Source organism: Castor canadensis, chromosome 15, assembly GCF_047511655.1.
Source record: "Castor canadensis chromosome 15, mCasCan1.hap1v2, whole genome shotgun sequence".
NCBI lineage: Eukaryota > Metazoa > Chordata > Mammalia > Rodentia > Castoridae > Castor > Castor canadensis.
The window spans coordinates 19,818,518-19,842,136 of NC_133400.1; the positions used below are offsets into that span (position 1 = coordinate 19,818,518).

Below are 23,619 nucleotides of genomic sequence, written 5' to 3' on the forward strand. Positions count from 1 at the left end.
GGGTCTATGGAGAAGGTGAAAAGCACCTATTTGTGAGGATTTGAGGTCCTGTTTAAGACCTGCCTATTTTTCAGTGTAGGGCTTGATAAGTATTAGGCCAAATATTTCATATAATAGTTTGGTGAATACGATTGGAAGTACCTGGATGTCGCCTTCCAACACCGGGTCCTTGGGCGGGTTTCTTAAACTTTCTAAGCTTCGGTTTCCTTGTTTGCTAAGGGTTAGTTAAGATTCAGTGGGACAGCGTGTGAGCCTGGCAAACGGAGAGCGTTAGGTGAGTGCGGCTATTGGATATGTGCTGCGTTCCAGGGCGTGGCCTGGCGGACAGTCCACCAGACGCTGTTCCTGGACAACAGTCAGAGCGAGACCCGGCCCGGGGACGGCGCTGCGCCCCTCCGCCGCTAGAGGCCGCCCGCGCTCCCTGGGTCCGGGCGGCGCCCGCCACCCCGCCTCCCCGCGCAAGGTTGTCCCGGCGGCTGCCTGACTGCGCAGCCGCTCGTCATCGCGGCGACCAAGCGACAAGCAGGAGTCCGCGGATATCAGTGGCCCGGCGAGTCGCGTCGGGTGGCACGGCTTCTGCGGCAGCGGCCAACGGCCGGCGGCCGGCGCGGGGGCGACCCGGTCCGGGTCCTCCCGGGTCCTCGGCCGGCCCGGGGGAGGGCCCTCTTTGTGGCTGCAGTTGGCAAGATGGCGCCGGTGGGGGTGGAGAAGAAGCTGCTGCTGGGCCCCAACGGGCCCGCGGTGGCGACCGCCGGCGACCTGACCAGCGAGGAGGAGGAGGGCCAGAGCCTATGGTGAGGCCGCGGAGGACGCGGCCGGGCAGGGAAGCAGCTGGGCTGGGCCGGACCGTGGGCAGACACTGATGGGCTGGGCCAGGGCGGCTCTGGGGCTAACCGCTCTTGCCATTGTCGCCGCAGGTCTTCGATCCTGAGTGAAGTGTCCACCCGCGCCAGGTCCAAGCTGCCGTCCGGCAAGAACATCCTTGTCTTCGGTGAGCGGCGGGTCGCTGCCCGGGGTCGCTGGGGTGGGTGAGGCGGCTGTCCTCCCACGGTCCCAGTCTTCTCTCCTCCGCGGCAGGGCAGCCCGAGAGCCGCCGGGCGCGCCACGCCTGACCGTGGGGAGCTGCGCTTTGGGAGAGTTTGATGCGGCCTGGGGTTGTTAGCACATTCTTTAAGTCACTTAGCCGCGACATCGGTCTTGACTCCCTGCGCCCAGTCTTCCGTTCACCCGGTTGAGGGCGTGGAAAAGGGAGAGAGCAGAGGAGAAGGCAGGAGAATGAGGTGGCATGGGGGCTGGGAGCAGATGCCACACGAGCCTGCCTCGCTCCGTGAGCGGTGCACAGAGGCTTTAGGGAGTCTAAAAAGAACAGCAGGCCCTGGGTGGCAGCACTGGCGCCTTTCCTGCATCACTGTTAAGAGTTAGGTAAGCTGTTGTCACTGCTGGGTTACCTGAGACCGGTCCCTTAACCTCTCTGGCCTCAGCTTCCTCATCGAAGTGAGGGGCCTTGGGTGAATTCCTACAACAAACCCATTTTGGAGTGGGACCTGTGGTCTGCGCACTGGGATAGTGCAGACAGTTCTTAGACACTACACTAGAACCCCGGTCTAGCCCAGACAGGTGTTAGTAATTGCACTGTGCCGGCCTTAGACACATTTGCTGTGGGAGCATCATGCTGCTTGGTGCTGTTGAAAGGAAAATTTGGGGTCAGGTATTTTGATGGATGAGTGTCAGTATGTAGGGACCCAGAGGTGACAGGAGAGAGTGGGATTTAGAAACTGTTCTACGCTTCTTGTGGTAGATGCCCATTAAGGTAAGTTGGGGGCACATTGTGAAAGACTGCAGAGTTAATATTCTTTCCTGAAGGCCCCTGGTTTTCACAGGCCTTGTATTTTACCTCCACCCCCTAGCATTATGGGAATCACTGCCTTGCATGATTTCCCTACATTTATGAAGGGACCAAAAGATCTTCTAGTAGGTTATAGTGGACCCTTAGAGACTTTCAAAAAATGAGGGGTGAAGATTGTTACATCTTTAGAAAGATAACTCGCTGCAGAGTGAAGGAGCTCTCAGAATAAGCAGGTATTGAAGTACGGCTGACAAGTGCTCACTGTAGTCCAAGGGAACATGGAGGACCTAAAAAAGAAAGGTGAGGCGTTGTCTCATGTTCTGTAATTCCATGTTGTCAATCTGAGGAACCGTGATGTTGGTTGGTAGTGACTCTACTTGATGTTTACAGGGGTTTGGTTTGATTTGGGCGGAGGGGGGTGTTATCAGTTGGTCAGAGGGAGATGATGAAGTGAGATTGTATTTAAGAGTTTGGCTTAGGTCTGTAATTATTTTCTTCAGTTTCCCAGCCTTCAGACTGCTTGTGAAAGAGATGTACTAAAAGCAAATGTGAATTGCAGCTTATTTTCTTGATGATGGTGGGGCAAGATGAAGAAACTTTTTAAGAGTTCCTAGACTTTAAGGTTAATTGCATTTTAAAGATTTCTTGCTTTTCTTGTGGCAGAGGTTTATTTTGTGAGAAACTAGTCCCACCTTTTATTTTAACTTCCACTTCTCCAAATGCATGTTTTAGAAATGGTAGGTAGGGCCAGTAGACTTGCCCTATTCCTTCCCTTGTGAAGTAAGGATAACTGCAGTGGAATACCATTTTAGATCTTGGAATTTGCTGCCTTGTCTTTCCCCCGATCCCCCCTTTCCACCCAGTCACTCTTTAGAGCAAAATTTGCTTTAGACCTCAGCAATGGGCTTTGCATGTGATTCTTAGTTGTCCCTTGTGTGAATGTTAATGACTTGCTATTCTTACCTGGAATAAATGGAATATCTTTGTTTTCTTGCAAACATCATTTTCAGGTGAAGATGGTTCTGGTAAAACAACTCTTATGACTAAACTACAAGGAGCAGAGCATGGCAAAAAAGGAAGAGGCCTAGAGTATCTCTACCTCAGCATCCATGATGAAGACCGAGATGGTAAGTGAAGTGTTGGTCCATGGTAAGGAGTCGATGCAGGCCTCTGACTCCTGTAACATGGGCGTTCTCACCTTTCTCTTAGAACCAAAGAGATGAAATGTGTTTCATTTGCAGGGCTTTATTCACTTTCTTTTATAGAACATGTTAGCAAAATCGAGAAGTAGGACTGTTAGCTGCTGCTATGGGTAGCCCCTCCTTAAAAGGAGATACTGAAAGTAAAGTTTCACACGCATATAAAGATAGTAAGGATTTTTAAAGGTTTGGAGTTTCCTATGAGAGGAATGCCTAGTGATTGCTGATCTACCTGGTTCTACTGGAAAATCTGATACTGGTGTGTTTCAGAGTGTAACAATTTCAGTTACATTCATAGGACAGTTTCTGAGTCTCTTGGTAACTGTTTAGAAATGTTAATATCTTGTATTTTTTTTCTGGTGGAGGAGTGAAATGTTTCCCTTTAATTACTAATCTCTAAAATGTGGATAGTAATGGTTCTACCCACATGGTAGTAAGACATTTAAAAGCACGTGGTAAACACAAGAATTAGATATAATTTTGAAATTCTTTCTTTGAATTTTGAGATGGATGGAGTAAAGATTTTTGGTTATTACTACTCTAATGTCTCCTTTATAATCTTTTAAGATTTATGTTAAAGTTTTTAATGACTAAGATAAATAATTATTGGTGCTTAGTCTTTTTTGTGTAGGAAAATGATCTTTATTGCCTACAGATGAAATATTGATTAAATTATACTTTTTATATTTATCTTTGGCCATTTAAATACTAAGGATCATGATGTAAGGGCAATTATATAAAGGAGAGCTAACCCTACTTCACTGGCACCCATTTCCTTACTGCTAAATTGTAGAAGCTGAGCCAAGGTCCTTTCTAGCACTTTAATTCTGCCATCTCCAAGATCTGTTTAGTTTGGAAACCTACATTGTATTAATGCTAATTTAGTGGTCATTTTAGAACCCTAGGGATTTTATCCCTGTTCCCTTCCCTTGACTTCTTTGTCTTGCTGAACATTCCCTTAAGAACCTGAAAAGAAGGCAAAGTAAACCTGGTGCCAGGGCCTCTTGTCTTGTGTCAGAAGGACAGGCATCAGGTGTCTATCTAGTCCCTTTTGTAGTCTGTGCTTATAGGTCTGGGATTCAGACCACTGAGCTAGGCCTAGAGGACCTCACATGTTTGTTTTGCTTGCCCGTGTCTTTCTCTTCCTGACTGTAGGACACCATGGTTATTGCGGAAAGATCTTGGGCTTTGGAGCCAGACAGAACTGGTTCAGAAAGCTACTCCTTTAGTTAATAGTTGGGTGGCCTCTTAACTAACTTAACCACCCTGAATTTTACTTCCTCATGTGTAGCACCAGGTGGTGGTATTTATTTTGCAGGTTGACAGAATAAGAGAATGTGTGTCAGGTGTAACAGAGCACTGGATACATGGTGATAACTTTTGTACCTTTTTTATCTTACTCCTTTTGAAAGAACAAAATGTAGTATAGATTCTCCGTGAATTTCTATAGCCTCTTCTGTTTCAAGATGGCATAAGCACGTTTCAGTCCAAAGCATCACATTAACCTTATTTACTTGCCTTTAAGTTGAAGTACGTGTTAACTTCTAGTTCATATCCCTTTATTGTTACCTTAAAACCTCTGCAGTTTCTGCATTTATAGGATACTTTGTATGCTCCCTGATTGTGAGTTCCTTCTTTGATAGAAGTGTTACCCTTTCTGTGGTTAATTATATATCTTTCAGCTCCAGTCTTCTTAATTGTGTGGCATGATTGGGTTATAAGTATATATTTCACAGGCACTCACCCAGGTAGAAAAAATAGTCTTTGACTCGTACCTGGTTTGTGGTGGGGTAGAAATTCTGCCTCCAGGCTTGGGGGATTTCTCTTAACACTGAATGGAATGCCTGTGATCTGTAAGCACATGGGTGAGTCTATGTGTAGTAGGGCAGTGGCAAGAGAAGCTGAAATGCCTGCTAATGAGTTGGCGTTCAAACTCTCAGACATTGGGTATAGAGCAGCTTGGTTGTTTTTGTTTTTTGTTTTTTTGGTTTTTTTTTTTTTTTTTTTTGGCGATACTGGGTCTTGAATTCAGGGCCTCGTGCTTGCTAAGCAGGCACTCTACCACTTGAGCCACTCCACCAGCCCTTTTTGTGTTGGCTATTTTTGATATAGGGTCTTGCTTTATGCCAACGCTAGCCTGAACCACAATCCTCCTATTTGTGCTTCCCCATGTATCTCAAATAACAGGTGTTGGCCACTGTGCCAAGCCAGTATTTGAGATGGGGGGTCTTGAACTTTTTGTCCAAGCTGGCCTTGAACCATGATCTTCCCAGGTAGCTAGGGTTATAGACTTGAGCCACCATGCCCAGCAGAGCAGTGTTTTTTGAAGGCATTCACAGAACTCAAACTAAAACCATTATTTAGTATATACTAGAGTTTGAAATATAGCTGAGCTGGGTGCCAGTGGCTCACCCCTAAAAGCCTAGCTACTTGGGAGGCTGAAATCGGGAGGATCACTATTCAGGGCCAGCCTGGGCCAATAGTTTGCAAGTACCCATCTCCAAAATAAACAGAGCAAAACGGACCGGAGGTGTGGCTCGTGCATGTGAAGCCCTGAGTTCAAGCCCCAGTCCCACCAAAAATGGATGTGTGTGTGTTTATGGCTAGATTTAGATACCTTATGCAGTTATAGTCATGAATATGCATTTTATAACATACTAATGAATTGTTGATACCAAAAAAGTAGCTAAATGGAAGATAGGTTTTAAAAGTAAGTGTTGGAATTTATTGGAAAAGAAGTTAACAAAATGTTATTTTTGATAATGGGGGTTCTTTCTCAAGGTATTTTTATAAAAATAGTTCTTGAGGAAGATAACTAAAAATTTCTAAAAATATCCTATCAGTTTGGAGAATTATCTTCTACATTTCAGTCATTCAGTCTGATTTTGGAACCTTACCCTTCACTAAATGTTAGCACTTGCACATTTATATGTTTTAATATATTATAGAAAACAAAAAGGCATGAACCACAATGTACATGTCACCTGGATTCAACAGTTAGCAGCGCTTGGTCTTTTTTTTCTTTTTTTGAGACAGGATCTTGCTATGTGCCGCAGCTGGCCTTGAGCTCGCCATCCTTCTGTCTCAGCCTCACAAATGATGGGATTATGGGTACGCTGTACCACACCTGGCTCTTGGTCAATTTTATTTCAGCTGTACTCTTCTCCTTTCACTTTACATTGGATTATTTTGAATCAAATTTCAGACATTTCATTTAATGTATAAATACTTTCATGTCTAAAAGATGAGGATTTTTAGAAAAAAAATATGACTATGTTGTTATAACAAGAATAACTATAGTTTCATAATAGCAGGCATCAGCAATTCATATCTCAATTTTACAAGTAGTGATTTTTATCTTGACACTTAAACACAAAAGCTCCTGCCTCTTCGGCACGCTCCATGATATGTGAATGCCTTGATTAGTGTGACTGACACAGAAGGGCTTGTTTACATATTCTTCAACATTGCTTAACCACCTCATAGATTGCTGATATCCTAGGACAATGAATTATTTAAACTGTGGCACGGTTGAGCAGTAAACAGTAGCATTCTTTGGTTCTTATTGAAAGCAAATTACTTTTATTATGCTCCTTAAACATTGCTGAAATCTTAGTTAAGTCTAGTTTATCAGGTACCAGGACCTAGGATTTCTGTTTATAGTCTATATGGAATTCATGGTCTTCCTTAATGCTCAGCTTCTGTTGGCTGTGCTAATGGCCATTGTTAGGAGGTAACTTAGTTTCATCTCTTCTCAGATCACACACGATGCAATGTGTGGATCCTGGACGGAGACCTATACCACAAAGGCCTGCTGAAGTTTGCAGTTTCTGCTGAATCCTTGCCGGAGACCCTGGTCATTTTCGTTGCAGACATGTCTAGGCCTTGGACTGTGATGGAATCCCTACAAAAATGGGCTAGTGTTTTACGTGAGCACATTGATAAAATGAAAATTCCACCAGAAGAAATGAGGGAGCTGGAACGGAAGTGTAAGTAAAACAGAATTTTTATAATTAGAAAATTCACTAGTCTTTTCAAATAGGAGGCTTCCTTTATATAGTATTTTGTGTCTTGTTTTACATCATTTATTTCAAAGTTACTCTTGTAAGCTCAGTTATCAAGAATATTTTGAAAAAAGTATTCAAAGCAGTCTTTATCTCAGGTATCACAGTTGAAGAAAGATCAGTATTCCTTATTTTCATTGGTTATGTTTTAATTTAAAAGTTCTCTCATTTCCCAAAATGTGATCACTTCTGTGGGTTTCCAGGCGTTTCTATCACTCTCTTAGTTAGCATTAGCATAGAGGTTTGCTATGGTCTTTGCAGCTTTGAGTCCTATGTTAGTCATCTTTTCATCACCATGACAAAAAACCTAAGAGAAACAATTTACAAGGAGGAAAAGTTTATTTTGGCTTGTGGTTTCAGTATTCAGTCCATGGTTACTTGGCTCTGTTGTTTCTGGACCTGTGGTGAGGCAGAGCATCATGGTGGAAATGTATGGCCGAGGAGAGCTGCTCAGAAAGGAGGGGGAGGGTTTGAGGGGAAAATACATCCTTTGAAGGCATGCCCCTTCTAATAGCCATTCACTTAAGAACACATCAGTGGAATAATGCATTGGCAAGACTAGCACCCTGATGATCCAGTCACCTCTTAATAGTGCCACCAGCTGGGAACTAAGCCTTCATTCAACACATAAGTCTTAGGACATTTTGTATCCAAACCAAGTGTTCAATACATGAGTCTTTGGGGACCTTCATACCTAGGGCTGTGGACTTGTTCCCTCCTGTAGGCAGGTTTAATGGGAGCCTTAAAAAAAAAAGACAAATCTTTCAACTCCTACTTTGGCTTATTTTGGAGTATAGCAAATATCCTAGTCAGGAATAGGAAGGTCATTTGTGTGTGGAGGGTTTCATTAAAATAAAAGGCTATATTAAGACTAAGGAACTGAGTCCTTTTGAGAACAAAGAATTTTCAAATTAAAGGAAGTGTTTTTTTTTTTACTTCTTAATGTGGTTCAGAAGCTTGTTTTTCCTTTCCTTTGCTTCTGTGCAGTTACATCAGCTTCTGTCCCCTTGCCAGGGAAATGGGAGGGGCAGGGACTGGAGCTGGTGGCAGCAGCAACAGCAGCCGCCTTGGGCAAGATAGGCTTGGCCAAGTCTGGCTTAATTCCATAGGATGACATCACCCCTTCAGTAAACTGATGAGGGCTCTGGGGAATGGCATGAAAGATCTGTACACTTAATAGCAGAAGGGTTCTGAAATTTTCATATGCTTTTCAAGTTAAATGCCCTGCAGTGAATGTTCCTGTCCTATACTTTGTCTCACTTCTGTCCCATACTAGCTAAAACAGGAAGTTTAACATTCTTTGGTTTGTTGCCTGTATGTTCCCTGAGTCACCCATGTGTGCTGAAGTGATTGTTATTCAGCTCAGCTCATCTTTCTTCAGCCACTGACTTTTCTAGAAAATGTCTCTTTTTCCTCCAAAATAGAGACCCTAAAGACAACTCAGAATAGTTCAGAGGCTCAAGAGCTGTTTCTAGTTAACTACACATACAATTTCGTACCCAGACTAGTGAGCTAATGTACTGGAGACTTTGTTTCTCTGAACCTGCTTTCTTAGGGTGATAAAGATTTGTTAAAACGGGAAAAAAGTTCAAGATTGGCCAGGAATACTGCCTTTCTAAAATAAGAAAAGTGTCTCCCCAATACCAGGTACTATTCTAGGTGCTGGGGATAGAGCAGACAGGATGTCTGTTCTTGGGGGAGCTTATGGCATGAGACACTGAATTTATTTTGTGGTCTTAAGTCACTGATGTCTCTGTCACTTCAAATTAGATTCCCTTGTATGCAACACAAAACCCAAGACAATGGCTCACACAAGACTGAGGTTTATTTCTCTCTTCTGGAAATGAAATCTAGAGGAAGCAGCCCAGGGAAGACAGCTTAATGACCCTGGCTCCCTTGTGCTTACTGCCTTATCATTTCTAGGGTGTGTTTCTCTTCCTCCTGACAAGTAGAGCTCTAGCCTTCATATCCGCAGTACAGGCAGCAGAGTGGAGGAAGATGTAGGAGGTGTTGAAGGGCACATGCCTGCTGTCTTTTAAGGACGATGGGAAATGTAGTCTTTTTTCTGTGTGGCCATATATACTCAGTATCAGGCTTCTGTTTGATTAAGAGAAGAAGGAGAGAGAACACTGGAGGACCACTAGCTAATGCTTGACACCACGTCTGTATTTCTTGATTCTGGTTAACCTTCCAAGGATCTCTGCTTTTACCATCCTTGTCTGAGATGTTTGGAATCATAGCTATACCTTTGTTAGTGCTGGTGTTAGGTTACTTTCAGTAAAGCAGTTGGCCATATTTTTTCTCAGAGTACTGCTTTCGAAATTAATTGGATTGTTTAGAATGAGTGAAGGTCTGTTAATACAACCCAGTTTCTAATCTAGCCCGTCTCCAGTCTGCTGATTTTGGAAAGTTATTCCATGGCCAGCTATCCCTTTGAGGGTTAGTTTCCCCAGTGGTTCAGGGTCTATGGCAGCTGTTTGGCTGCAGGAATCATCTGAGTGGGAAGGAAAGCAACCCCAGAGTGACAAGAAGGTGGTGCTTGTTTGTAAGTTAGTCTTGCCTGCTCCATGTCTGGAGCTTCTTTTGCTCATGCTGGCCTGTGGGGTCTTCTCAGGACCGTAGGGCCAGTGAGTCGTCACTGAGATAGAAGGGAAAAAGTAAGCAGCAGCAGAGCAGCAGCAGTGGAGGTGGAGGGCCTTGCGACTTCCCTCCAGTATCCATGCCAGTATAATGCTGTAGAGGAGCTCCAGGTGGGCTGATGACCCTTCCCATCTAGAGAAAAATCATTTAACACCAGCTATGTATATATAACCTAAGGAAACTTTCTGTCCAGGCTGCCCTCAGTCTGTGGTCTTCCTGATCTCTGCCTCCTGAGTAGCTGGGATTATAGGCTTGACTCTCCACTCCTGGCTAAGCCTTAGACTTTAAAAAAAAAAAAAAAAAAGTCAGATGCAATTGAAGAGTCAGAGGAATGCCCTGAAGTTACAAAGCTCAGAACGAATGTATGTCAGAATTGGCATTTTGTATCACTGTCCCCAGATCCCTTACTACAGTCAGATGTGACAGGGAAGTTTGTCATATACAGCTGTTTATGTTTTGTGCTTATTATTTCTTTTTCAGTTTCCTAAAGCTAATGTGTACTTACATTTGTATGTGCATAATTTTTTTTTTTCCCCTATAGTTGTGAAAGACTTTCAAGACTATATTGAGCCTGAAGAAGGTTGTCAGGGTTCCCCACAGAGAAGAGGGCCTCTGACTTCTGGCTCAGATGAAGAAAATGTTGCCCTGCCTCTGGGTGACAATGTGCTGACTCATAATCTGGGGATCCCAGTGTTGGTGGTGTGCACAAAGGTGTGTCCAGGGAATTGGAAGTTTGACTGGGTCTGGACACTGAATAATCACCATCTGAAAGAAAGTTTGAGAAGATTTGATGAAGTTTCTTTCTGATGGAGAGTTGAGCTTATTTGGGATGGATTAAGGTAGATTGAATGTGTCAGAGTAGAGCATATTGTTATTTACCACTGCTGCTGGAAACATGACATTACTTGGTTTGTTAATGGCCTGGGGAGATCTCCATGGATCACCTTGGAGTTGGGAAAACTCAACTAAAAGCACTTTTCTTAGGCTGTATAAACCAGTTCATCTGGTTAGTCCAAACCAATGGTGAAAAATTAGAATGACAAAGTGGGAATTGAAATTAAGCTTAATTTTAGAGAAATAAAGTGTTTGTCTTACGTAAGGGGGAGGGGGTGAAGCTTTAAAAATGTTTTGGGTTTCAAAAGTACTTTATTCTCATTCACAGCCACTCTGTTGCCCAGCTGTAGGGTATTCCCATCTCATCCTGTTCTTGAGAATCCTGTTCTTGTAGAGTACCATGTATAGCTGCGTACAGTGGGCCTGTCTCCCAACATGACCTTGTTTGATGTTGAGAACAACTGCAAGGTTGTCAGGCTTATTATATATGCACTTTGTAGATAAACTGAGGTCTAGGATGAAAGGGAAAACTTTTCTATTCCTTTTTACTCTTCTGTAATCAATACTTGGAACCTTGACAATGGCTTTCTTCTTTGGAGATACAATACTTTATTTCTGAAGAAACCACTGTTCCCATCCTCAGAAGGCCTTAAGAAGCAGAAAGATAATGCTCTTTTTTTGTTTTCTCTCCCCTGCAGTGTGATGCAGTGAGCATCCTGGAGAAAGAACATGACTACAGGGATGAACACTTGGACTTCATCCAGTCACACCTACGGAGGTTCTGCCTCCAGTGTATCCTTGGGGCACTTTTGTGGGCTTCCCTCCAAATGGGGCATCTTCAAAGCACCTATTAAAACCAGAGTAGTCTTTTGTGAGGGAGAAACTGTATCTTTCCACTAGTTTTATATTTTACTATGTTGGAATTTAAGGCTTTTTAACTTAGTCCTATTTTTGGTCACTTTTTATTTATATGTGTTTTTTATTATGTGTATATATTTTTTTTGTGTTGTTTGAAGCAGAGTTTTACCTGGTTGCCCAGGCTGGCTTCAAACTTGAGATCTTCCTGTCTCAGCCTCCTAAGTATAAAAATTATAGCATGCACCACCACACCTGGCTCAGTTACTTTTTCTTTTAAAGGCTTCACATTTGATAGGCTTTCGTGTTAAGAGGCTTAATAAGACTGCAAGTGTGGCTCAAATGGTAGAATGCTTACCTTGCAATCCTGAAGCCCTGAGTTCAAACCCCAGTACTGTCAAAAAAAAAGAAGATTTCTAAGTGCAACAAAAGTAATTTACTTTTTTTTTTTTGTGGTGCTGGGGTTTGAATTCAGGGCCTTACACTTGCTAGGCAGTCACTCTACCACTTGAGCTACTACACCAGCCCTTTTATTTTATGTTGGGTATTTTTAAGATAGGGTCTCACTTTTTGCCTAGGCTGGCCTCAATCTTCAATCCTCCTGATCTCTGTGTCTTGAGTAACTAGGATTATAGGCATGAGCCACTGGGTCCTGGCTGTTGTTTTAGATACTAACAAGTGTTTCCCATGTTTATTTTATACTACTCATGGGAGAGATGCTGTGCAGCCTCTTTGAGTCTTCTTTCTATAAAAAAGCCAACAGCAATTTGGTACTGTATTCCCACAACCTGGAGTGGGCGTGACTGATGGGTTTCTGCTTCATTTGAGCCCATTTACTTGTTGGCATCCATCCCTGAAAAGGTGTGCTTAATGATAAGCTTGTTTACGGTGAGTGTCTGCTGAGGAAGGAATCCATAGACCTCGATATGCCAAGGGTGGTTTCCCGTGCTAGCCCTAGAGCTACTATTTCTTAGACAGCACCCTGAAGGATTGTGAAGAAGATTTTCTAAGTTAATACATCAACTTTAAGCCGTACTAGTATTAACATGCTCTTATGCTTTTGACTTGGTTCATTTGTCATTTTAGTTTTAACATTTTGATACTTTGTTTGTTGTTCATATAGTGATAAAAAACTGATCAACTTGTGAGTAGTACTTGAATAATGTTTCTATGTGATTAATTTTTGTCTCTAGCACTGAATTGATTTTCCTTAAATGTATTGACTAGATGGAGCTGCCTTGATTTACACCTCAGTGAAGGAAGAGAAAAACCTGGATTTACTGTATAAATACATTGTTCATAAAACATATGGTTTCCACTTTACCACACCTGCCTTAGTTGTGGAAAAGGATGCAGTTTTCATGTGAGTTCTTCAGAGGTGATACTTTTTAACCCCTTTATTGTACATTTGCTATTTATATTTTACCCATTCCTGTGTAGCGCCTTCTGTCTGTCTGGTGCAGCCAGCTCTCCTGTTGCTATGGGGAAGGTGTTCAGGCTGAGCCTCAGGGGTGGTATATACATGCAGCTTTCCCTTTCTGCTCCTGGATTGACACATTCTGCCAGTGGGAAGTAAGCGGTGTGGTACTGCCTTTCTTCATTGAGAGCAAGTTGCCAAAACATAAGCAAGCCATTGGGTACTTATTACTAACTTTGGTGAAGTACTGGTCTAAGTAGAGAGTTGAAGTATAGAGAATTTCACTTTGGAGGATCCTGGGTGTATTGTGTTAAAGCATCTGGTGACTGCCTGTTGGCAGGTGTGATCACAAGCATCCTCCTGGCAACTCTGCATGGGTTTTGGCTGTTCTACATACTTTTATTTCCAGCATTTCACATCATTGGCATTGACTGTTCTGCCAGAGACTTTGGATTCCTGTTTTCCTGAGTTTTTCTCTGGAAAATAATATTGCTGGATGCATAAGTCGGTGATAATGCTGTGGTCTGAGAGAGGATTTATGTTAGCAGATGAGTGTTCAGGCTTTAATTGCTTCTCAACTTCAGCCCTCTAAGGTACTCAGGTTCTCTGCCAGGGATACAGAAATGAATGAAATGTGATACTTGTTCAGTGTAGAAAGAGACACATAACAGCCAAAGAGGGAAAGGGCAGCAGAGAGGGTGGTGCTGGAAAATGCGTAATGTACCACAGAAAGAATTTTAGAAAGGAGGAAGTGTGTTGAGAGGCTAGAGGTATGAGAGCCAGATGTGCCCAGGGAACTGGCTCTGTAGACCTGGAGCCCCTGGACTCTGTATAAAGCAAGACCTGCCGTGCTAATCTGATGGGACATACCTACTGTGTGCATTTAGCTTATGTGCTAAAAGCCTCAGGCAAGCAGGAGCAGTTGCAGACTACATCTGTGGGAATGGGTCTTACCTAGGAGTCCTTTCTGACCCAAAGTGTGCACTGCGTGTGCTAGAAGGCAGTTACAGGAAAAGCAAGTTGGTCTGTGTGTCTTTGCCTTTAGACCTGCAGGCTGGGACAATGAAAAGAAAATAGCTATTTTACATGAAAATTTCACAACTGTGAAGCCAGAAGATACATATGAAGACTTTATTGTGAAACCTCCTGTGAGAAAGGTACCCAAATCTGTCACTTTATTTTGTTTGTTTTTGTGGTACTGGGATTTGAAATCAAGGCTCTGCCTTATCACTTGAGCTACAGCCCCAGTTCTAGACTTCAGGTTTTTCTTAATGGAAGGAAACCTATAAAGGACCAGTCCTACATTGTTCTACTTTGAAAAAAGTGAGTTATTGAAGGGCCTTTTGTTAGTCTTTAAATGACATCTGTTGTTAACAGGAATGGCTCAGGGTGGAGTGGTATAAGTGATGGTATGCCCACACGGAGCTGTGTGGCATTTCTTACTAAGTCCTGACATTGCTGCTGCCACCTCTGGAGTTTCTAGATCTTTCTCTTGGCATCTCCTGATTTGGGAGGTGTTGTTTAGAAACTGCCAGGCTTAAAAAATGTCAGTTGGCTGGCCACATGCCATGACTGGTTTTGAAGAAAGTCTGTGACAAGCTAGAAAACTAACTGCAGATTCAGAAAGAATCCCACAGGTCCGTGTGGAGGCCTGAGCCCAAGAGTCTCCTTGGAGCATGAATTTGCACTGTTGTTTGGGAGTGTTCTTGATCTGTGACTACAAATGTGTGTGTTGCTTCACAGCTGGTCCATGACAAAGAGTTGGCAGCAGAAGATGAGCAGGTGTTCCTAATGAAGCAACAGGTAAGAGACCCAGTGAGGTTAGAACAGAGGGAGAGGCTTTCTCATGCATAGAATGCCAGTTCCTGAGGTACAGTTGGGGTTGTCTACATGTGAGGAATCACAAAGAGTTTGTAGACCAACTCTCCTCGTTCTGTTCTGTACCTAGGATTGGTAGGAATTAGAGTACCTGCTTCAGAATGCCTGCCTGCCTGCCTTATACATTTTCCTTCAGGATTAGGCTTAGTATCTTTTTAAATTCTCTTGGTCTGGAAATGTACGCTTTCAGGCATACTTGCATTGACTTATCAAGTGACCTGGCCTCACTTCCATTATTTAATGTAGCCCCACACAGCCCAGTGCATGAAACTAGATAATGCCATTTTGTAGGCAAGGAGAGTAACTTCCCCAAGCTGATGATTTTCTAATGTAAACCCAGTCTTGTATTTCTTTTACAGACAGGCCATGGGTCTGCCTGAGGTTACAGGCAGGTCCTGGGAGGAATGACAGCTCTTTTTCCAGCTCTTCCTCTTTTTTTGTGCCCTGCTAACTTCTTTAGCATTAAAACTGGTTACTTGAAATATCTTTTTCACCATGTATCATACTGCTAGATTTAGATTATTTTGCATTTATAGTGTAAAACCTGAGTTGGTTGTTGTTAATGGCGCCCTCTAGTGGAATACCAGGAGTAAGCTTTTCTCCAGACCTCAGTGCACTCTGCAGGCTTTGATTAATGGCCACTTTGTCCCTCTCTTTGCAGTCACTCCTTGCCAAGCAGCCTGCAACACCCACGAGAGCCTCCGTGAGTACCTTATACCAAACAGAGGGTCATGGTCTAGTATTATGAGTTACTTCAAACTATGCCATTACTTGTAAGAGCCTATGTTTGTGTGGCTTTCATATTTTCAAAGGAAGGTTGTATCCTTAAAGGTCCATGGCCAGGATCATAGGAGAATCTCAGGAAATGTTTGATGAAGGTCTGTAACTGGGAATCAGAGTGAGCTGCTTTGTTAGCATGTTAGCTCTTCCTCACAGGAAAAACTGAAGTCTAGAAAGGGACTGAACTGATAGCAAACTCCCAGTCCTGCACCCTAGACTTAGAAAATATCCTGTAGTAGTGTGTCTTCATTTTTGGAATTTGTATTTTCTGTTATTTGTAAGCCTATATGTGATCTGGGCTGATTTTGAACTTAGGAGTCTCCTGCGAGAGGACCCTCTGGCTCTCCAAGGACCCAGGGCCGGGGTGGGCCAGCCAGTGTGCCCAGTGCCTCCCCTGGCACATCAGTAAAGAAGCCGGACCCAAACATCAAAAGTACGTATACTGTCTCTGGGGCAGGGTTTAGTCCTAGGCCTGAGCCTTATGCAGGTGTCCAGGTCTCAGATGAAGATCCAGGAAAGCTAGGGCTATTCTCTTTCCTCAAGAAAGGCCACTTGCTACCTCCCCTCCCCCAGAGGGAGAGTTTGTAATGGCAGAGACCAGGACCTGTTCCTGTGTTGGAATTTGTGGCCCATGAGCCTTGCTTTGTGTAGGATTTCAGGCCCTGCAGATGCCTACAGAAAAGAACATGGAATAGGAAGTCACTTTAAAATATATATCTTGAATCCTTAGTTATTCATGTTTATATTATTACTATATAAATTGTGGGGCTTTTTCTCTTTCATTGCTCTTATCAAGCTAAATTACTTATTAGTTTAAGTAGCTGTTATCCCAGCAGCTAATTGATACCCAAGGATATTGGGTGCGATAAAACAAAATTTGCAAATTCTTACATGTTTATGGACCTCTTCTATTTAGGATATGGGCTTATCATAGTAGGCTGTGAGTGTTAAGAGCTTATAAAACTTTGATAAACACTGCCCTAAGACTGGGAGATGATGTGAAGCACAGGCTATGTTTTTGCCTCCTACCAGGTAGGAAACGCAAACACATTTTCACTTAGTAATTTTGACATCACATAATTAGCCTCAGCAGTGGTGATGTATCAGGAATCACAATAATGAATGTGACCAGTGTCCTAGGGAGGTGATAGCCACAAACAACTAAGTTCAAGCTGAAGACTACTTTTTGTTTTGTTTTAAGTGATCCAGTTTGAGTGATGCTTTTTTTCCCCTATTTCCTTAGATAATGCAGCAAGTGAAGGGGTATTGGCCAGCTTCTTCAACAGTCTGTTGAGTAAAAAAACAGGCTCTCCTGGAAGTCCTGGTGCTGGTGGGGTGCAGAGCACAGCCAAGAAGTCAGGTACAGAGGGGCCTTGGGAGATTGAGTAATGCTGGGTGGAGAGGAGGATGGAGTGTGTGCCTTCACTTGACCTGCAGACCCATTATGCTGTGAACAACAACCACACAGCAAGCCAATCTGCACTTAGACTAAGCAGTGCACTGTTCTTCCCATGGGGTTGCCTTATGATAATTCAGGTTTCCTTAGCACATAAAGTGGGATTTAATGTATATTTAGGCTACTAGCTGAGTCAAAATATGACCTAAATCATACAAGCAAGCTTGGCGTAGAGACTCTCCACTGGAGGTCATGGTCTTGAGCATACCATATGCAGTTTATTTATCCTATTTAATTTTATGTGATGCTATAAGAGGATTCTTGTTTGTTCTGCTGTCACTGGTCTTTTGAAGTGAACTGGAGCTAGTGAACCTTCACTGATTTACTAGAAGGGTGATCATCTCCTCCCTCCTGAACACATACAGCTCTCTGTGGAGGCCTGCTCACTTGTCCTTCCATGTGGGCTGGTGGGGAAAGTCTGCTTGAAGTCCTCTAAAAGAAAAAAACCAAGTTCCTTGGAAATTACACATTTTCTCAGGAATCTGAGGACATTTTATTTTATTTACCTTCTGTGGTATTGGGGACTAAACCCATGGCCATATACCTGCTAGGTAAGCATTGGAGGAAATTTTTAAAGAGTCTTTGCTTTCAATTTTCCATTGGCTATAAGTATATTGATACAGTGTTTTCCCTAACTGAAATTTCTAGAATAGAGGAAACTTAGGAAATCACTACATTCTCAGGGCAGCCTGAGCCCCCAGCAGCTCCCAAGTTCTGAGACACCCAGAGTCTGGTCTGGGCAGCAACCTAATATTATTCCCTTACCAGAAACGGGCCATTTTTCAGGCCCCCGTTCGTGTTTGACAACAGAAAAAATTAGCACTAACTTTGTACAGGACTGAGCATCCTGGCCTTGGTCTCATCTTATTAAGATTCAGTATTTCCTTTTGAGTCAGGTAGAATTTTATAATGGGAAACAGCCTGTCTGGGCCAAAGAAAGTAGTTTGCTGCATACCTGAAACTCATGCCTACTTCCAGGGAGATGGCAGTAAGAGTGCATAGTGCTTGGGGCTGGAGGGTGAGAGCATTTTCAGAAAGGCCCTTGAGTTTAGCACAAAGGTATCCCCACCCCCTACCAGGGGCAGCTGAGCAGTTAGGGAAACACAGACATGTGATATTTGAAATTAAGAAGGGCTAGATGAGGGTCTGTCTCATGATCCTTGAAAAAGAGGCTTTCCTCATTTTTGAAGTTATCATTACAAATGCTTATAGAAGTCTGTATATTTTTAAATGTTTCTTTTTTAAAAATTCTTTTCTGTTCTCACATTGCTGCTTTGGATTTTTGGTTTTCTTTTTTTTTTTCCTTTCCCCTTTTTTAAGGACAAAAGACTGTGTTGTCAAATGTTCAGGAAGAACTGGATAGAATGACTCGAAAACCAGACTCCATGGTAACAAATTCTTCAACAGAGAATGAAGCCTGATCTTCCTTAACAAGTGCATATGTCAAATGACCAAATAACTATGTATATTGATCTGCTAAGACCAGGACTTTTCTGATACAGCACATGCTATCAGTTTTTGGGGGTAGGGGAGATGAACTTTTTTTTAAAAAAAAATACTTCATTGGCTTGTCCAAGTGTGAAATGCACATTTAGGAAGGTTACATGTCAGACCCCTTGTTAAGAAAGACCCTTGGGCTCTTGGGCATGTGGCTCTCTCGTGGGAAGCAAGTGCAGCTGGGCTTCTTGTAGAGCAGAGGAAAAGGGTCTCCTTTCTTTCAGGATGGAGAAAATGAGATCCAGGAAATCATTGATCAGATGCGGTTAGTCTGACCAGTTGCTTGTTAGCAAATTCACGTGTTAGCAAATTCACGTGTTCTTGGGAAGCAGATTAAGTAGCAGAGAATCCAGGAGAGAGAAAACTTGCAGGAGAAATGAGAGAAGTGATGGTGGGGAAGCTGAAAGTTAAGGGAAGTGGAAGAAGGAGGAGATGAGCAGTGTTAGTAAATACTGTGTGTTCGGTAGAAGTTGAATAATCATTGTTTAAGACTTAAAATTAGGAGCATTTCCAAACTAAACACTAAGCAAAATGGGAATTAGACTTGTTCTGAATGCATCTTTACCTTATGGGAGATGTGTTAAGTGTGGGGTACCTGAGTCAGGTGGAGCTGACACAGGGGTGGGAGGATGTCAGCTGCCCAGAACCCACATGCCTGGCCCAAGCCATGTCCTTGGGAAGATGCTGGGCTCCACAGATGTACATTGTGGGGCAGGCAGTCACTGTGCGCTGTATTTAAAGTCAGCAGATACAACATTGAATTTCTTTGATTTGTGTTTTCTAAATAGCTTCTGCTTTGTTTTTTAAATTAAATTTATTATTTTTTTTTTTACTACACAGGCTGGCCTAATGTAGAAAATGGGTGATTGACCTCTCATTTTATCATAATGCAGTATGCTGTAGAAAAGTTTGGGGAGGTTTTTAATGTCATTGAACTCTGGCTAATTGGCTTGCACCAGTCCCTGCCTTATAATTTGTGGAAACCTTCATGAGTTCCACTGATGCAAAAGGGTCATGTCCAAACTCCCTGGTCTGATTAGTGCTATCAGATGGACAGATAGTGTGGGTGTTTTATATTGAAATGAAAATGATAATTTTTTGTGTGTTTTTCATAAAATGTGGCTTTTTTTCCTTACGGAAATGAGATTTCAGGTGTCTCCCATTTAGGGCATATTCATGCACATTGTCATGTCACACCACCATTCTGGGAATGATTTCTGTGGATTTGAAATGGCACTTTTAATTTTTTATGGCACAGAGCATGTAAATGCAAACACTACCATGAATTTAATGTATAAAACATTTGTTGTTAAACCAAGGGAAAAACCACAGTTCACTTATGTGGAGTTTACTTTTTTTTTTTATATGAATGTTTGTTGTACTCTGTCTCAGCCTAACTTCCCTGATGTCAGTACTTTCACATACCAGATTTGACTGACCACTAATTCAGTACTGTGCATAACTCAACATCCTGTGTTATAGAACAAGACTCTTGACGGTCTTGAATTGCTTTTGTAAAGGTCTGAACACTGTTAAGGAGACAGTTGAATATTTACTTGCCTTTCTGACAAACAGAAAGATGTTTCTTGTGCCAGTTTTTTTGTTGAAATATAATATTTTTCCTTTTTTAATTCAGTTTTTTAAAACATTGGCTTCCAATTACCAGGTTATTAGATGATGACAGTAAACTGACTGTGGAGTGACAGTTGTGGTATAGTGACCATTAGATGCCAAACAGTTTATGGCCACACTACTAAAGGTGGGGTCACTTAATCTCTCTGTAGTAGCCAGGGGCAAGATGAGTGGCCTCAGAAAGGAGAAGGAATTGTTGGAGAGGGGAGTGCCTGAGAGGGACACAGTGTGACTTTACATTTTAATGCACAATTTAAAGTTTTTATCATTTGAACTGATAAGCACTTTTTGTGTCAATGTGAAATGTACTAAAACCAATTAAGTGCTAAGACACCAGTCTTGTGAAGGATGGTTTCTTGGAGACCACTCTTATTCTTATGATAAGTGGTTGCTCCTGGTACCAGAAAAAAGCTGAGGCATAGCGCTCAGTGGTTGCCAAAGTCTACCAACTCTGGGGAGTTCCAGGGTTCTTTTAGGGGAGGTGGGAGGAGGACAAATCACTTTTGTTATTTTGGATTTTCAAGCATTGGAACCAAAGGCCAAATAATAAACAGCCTTTACTTTTTAAAGTAAAATTCATTTTCTTTGCAGAATTCACTTGTATGGTAGACTGTAACGACAATTTTATGACTATTTATACATATTGCAACGGTTACATCTGCTGTTTGTCTTTAAAGTGGAAAAATCAATGAAAAATAAGCCCAGTCTAGAAAATGTGGCCCAGACAAGGGCCACGAATTAGTCTTTCCTAAAAATGCAACAAGTATGCTGCTAGATTATTTTATTTTATTTGCACTTTTTTTGATTGGCATTTTAAAATCAGTATTTAAACTGAAGACGTTGTTTTATTAATTTTACAAAGTTGAAAGTGACTGCTCATCATGACCTTAACAATGTTGATGCTGTAAGTGAAAGTTCACTGTCGTCTGTATGCTAAGTTTATTAGTGTTTTTAACTTAAAATTAGGACTGCAGATGATCCCCCACCAGCCTTAGTCCAAGGGGTGTGGCTCTACATGGGTGCAGTATGCAGTCTTGTGGAACCTTGCTTTCTAGTGCTGGAAAAAAAAAAAAGATGTCTCTAACTACTGGCTTCAATAAACAAGAATCCAGACCGCTTGCAAGTTTTGATGTCTCTTTTTGATAAATCATTCCACTGGAGATCCATTGTCTACTGATCATGTGTGGTATCTGTGTACCTAAAAACATGTACCTCCTCCACTGGAAGTCGTCAGAGATTCTGATAAAGAAAAACACTGGAAAACTGTACTTTGAAGGTTGTAGAGTTGTCCAGCGTGTTTTCTTGCCTCTTGGTTAAAATTTTTATTGTCTGAATTAGGCTGAGTGATTTTCACTTTGAGAAATTTCAGAGCAACTGTATCATAATGCCTGCACTTATTTATTTATTTATTTGTTTAGAGACAGGATCTTATACTGTGTACCCCAGGCTGCCTTGAATTCGCTGTATAGCCCAGGCTGTCTTGATCCTTAGCCTTCTGAATGCTAAGATCATATGTGTCTGCCACCATACTCAGCTCCTTTCTTTTATTTAAACAGCACAGTAGCATCCGTTTAGGAAAACTGGATTCTTTGTATTAGAGTAATATGAATTGCATTTCTACTATAGTAAGCCACCTTATTTGTGGATTTATTACATGTAGTTTTGACCAGGTGTGAAATAAAGAAAGAAAATGTCAAAACCAGAAAATTTTAATTCCTGCACATGCATTACACAGCCCAGTTGATGTGGAAAAGCTCTGTCTGTCTCGCATTATTGTCAGCCATGTGATCTGTGAAAATATGCCTCCCCAAAAAAGCAAATAGTGTCCAAAAGTTGTGGAAATCCTCCCGAACCAAAAAGGGTACATAATGTCCTTAATTTAAGTGATAAAGTGAAATTTTTATATTTGTTGAAAGGCAGCATGTCTTTAGCAGAAGATGGTGGCAGTGTTAGGGAGTAACTGAGTTCTGTGCATCCTGTGCATTCATGATTTTTTTCCCTTGGCAGTGGTCTTGGAACACATACCTGTGGACACTGAGGACCTCCTATACCACACTCATAGAAATTTTCTCTTCAGCTGTTTATTTCAAAAATTGTAACCCTTTAAAAAAAAGTTGAAAAGGAATATTGACCACCTATATTCTTTTGCATACATTTATTAATTTTAAGCTTTTTGCCACAATGTTTTCTTGTTCCTTCTCTCTTTCCATCTCTCCCTCTCCCTATCTCAGTACATGCTTGTGTACATACATGCACATTTTCTCCTAAATCATTTAAAGTAAGTTCTGGGCAGGGGATGCAGCTCAATGGTAGAGTGCTTGCCTACCATGCACAAGGCCCAGCACCACCAAAAAAGAAGGGAGTGAGGTATTCTACCTCTAAAAATATCATCATGATTCTTGGTGCATTTCCTACAGGATGCCACAACAGCACTGAATCCTGGAAGCAGACAGTGACATTCCTTAACCTGCAAGGCCTGCAGCTAGCCAGCAAGATGCAAAATTATGTCTTTATGCTCCCTGACTGCTCAGTGAGGCACAGATGGTGTATTCTGACTGGGAGGCCAAAATGACAGGCCAACAGCAGTTGTGCTGAGAGCAGGAAGAAGGAAGAAGCTAGTACCATCTCACTAAGGATGACCAGTGTAACATGCTGGCTGCAGATGAGTCAGGCCCCAAGTGTCTCCCAGGGTCACGTGAGGAACTCTCAGGACCTGGGGAAGGGACAGAAGCTTTGCTGAGACAGCAGGGGTTTGCAGTGCCCAGGATTGGGAGGAGTAGGGTTTCAGAACGGTGGGGATCAGGGCCCTGTATGGACAAGAGCCTTCACCCTTGGACAGTGTTTTAAATAGGAGGAACTTGACCATCCTAGTGCTTCTAACCTCATTAAGAAATTTCTGTAAAGCCAGGTACCAGTGGTTCACACCTATAATTCTAGCTACCTGGGAGGCAGAGATCTGGATCACTGTACAAGGTCAGCCCAGGCAAGTAATGCATGAGACCCTATCTCCAAAATACCCAACAAAAAAATGGGCTGCAGAGGGGCTCATGTGGTAGAGTGCCTGTCTCACAAGCATGAGGCCTTAAGTTCAAATCAGTACCGCCAAAAAAAAAAAATTGCTCTATAGGTAGAGCCGTGATTTGTTCCAGTACTGTCAACATTTAACTTTGTGTCTCATCTTGCTTGTTTTCGTCAAGTAACTCAAGATAAATGACAACAATGGTGAGATATCTTCACGTGCAGTGTTTTTCTGTGACATCTGATGGAACCTATTTATTGCATCAAACTCGGATAGGAGCCTAAGCGATCATCAGGCTCTTCCATCGTCCTGCCAGCTTCCCTCCTCCCCAAAACCTACTCTCATCAGCATCTATAAAGAGCTAACGTTCTACTTTAGAAAAAGGCAAACAATCTGAAGCATTTAAGTTTTCATTTTGGGAAGAATTAAACATTTAAAACTATGTTCCTTAACTTCAGTACCACCAAAAAAATAAATAAAATAGAACTACATTTCTTTTTAA

General features: G+C 42.3%; 1 protein-coding gene across 3 annotated transcripts; it reads left to right on the forward strand.

Moving 5' to 3' along the window:
- Positions 1–507: 507 nt before the first annotated feature.
- On the forward strand, positions 508–23,619 carry Dync1li2 (dynein cytoplasmic 1 light intermediate chain 2). Of its 3 annotated transcripts, none has more exons than XM_020174566.2 (13): positions 508–794; positions 918–991; positions 2,857–2,973; positions 6,804–7,034; positions 10,291–10,460; positions 11,282–11,375; positions 12,666–12,801; positions 13,901–14,012; positions 14,599–14,658; positions 15,395–15,436; positions 15,829–15,946; positions 16,757–16,873; positions 22,106–23,232. In XM_020174566.2, the coding sequence occupies exons 1-13, from the start codon at positions 688–690 to the stop codon at positions 22,195–22,197; spliced, it is 1,470 nt and encodes a 489-aa protein (XP_020030155.1). In that variant the 5' UTR covers positions 508–687; the 3' UTR covers positions 22,198–23,232. The 3 variants fall into 3 exon arrangements, with proteins under 3 accessions (XP_020030155.1, XP_020030156.1, XP_020030154.1); XM_020174567.2 differs by lacking the exon at positions 22,106–23,232 and adding an exon at positions 23,296–23,619 and having other exon boundaries at positions 511–794; XM_020174565.2 differs by lacking the exon at positions 22,106–23,232 and adding an exon at positions 18,290–21,216 and having other exon boundaries at positions 514–794.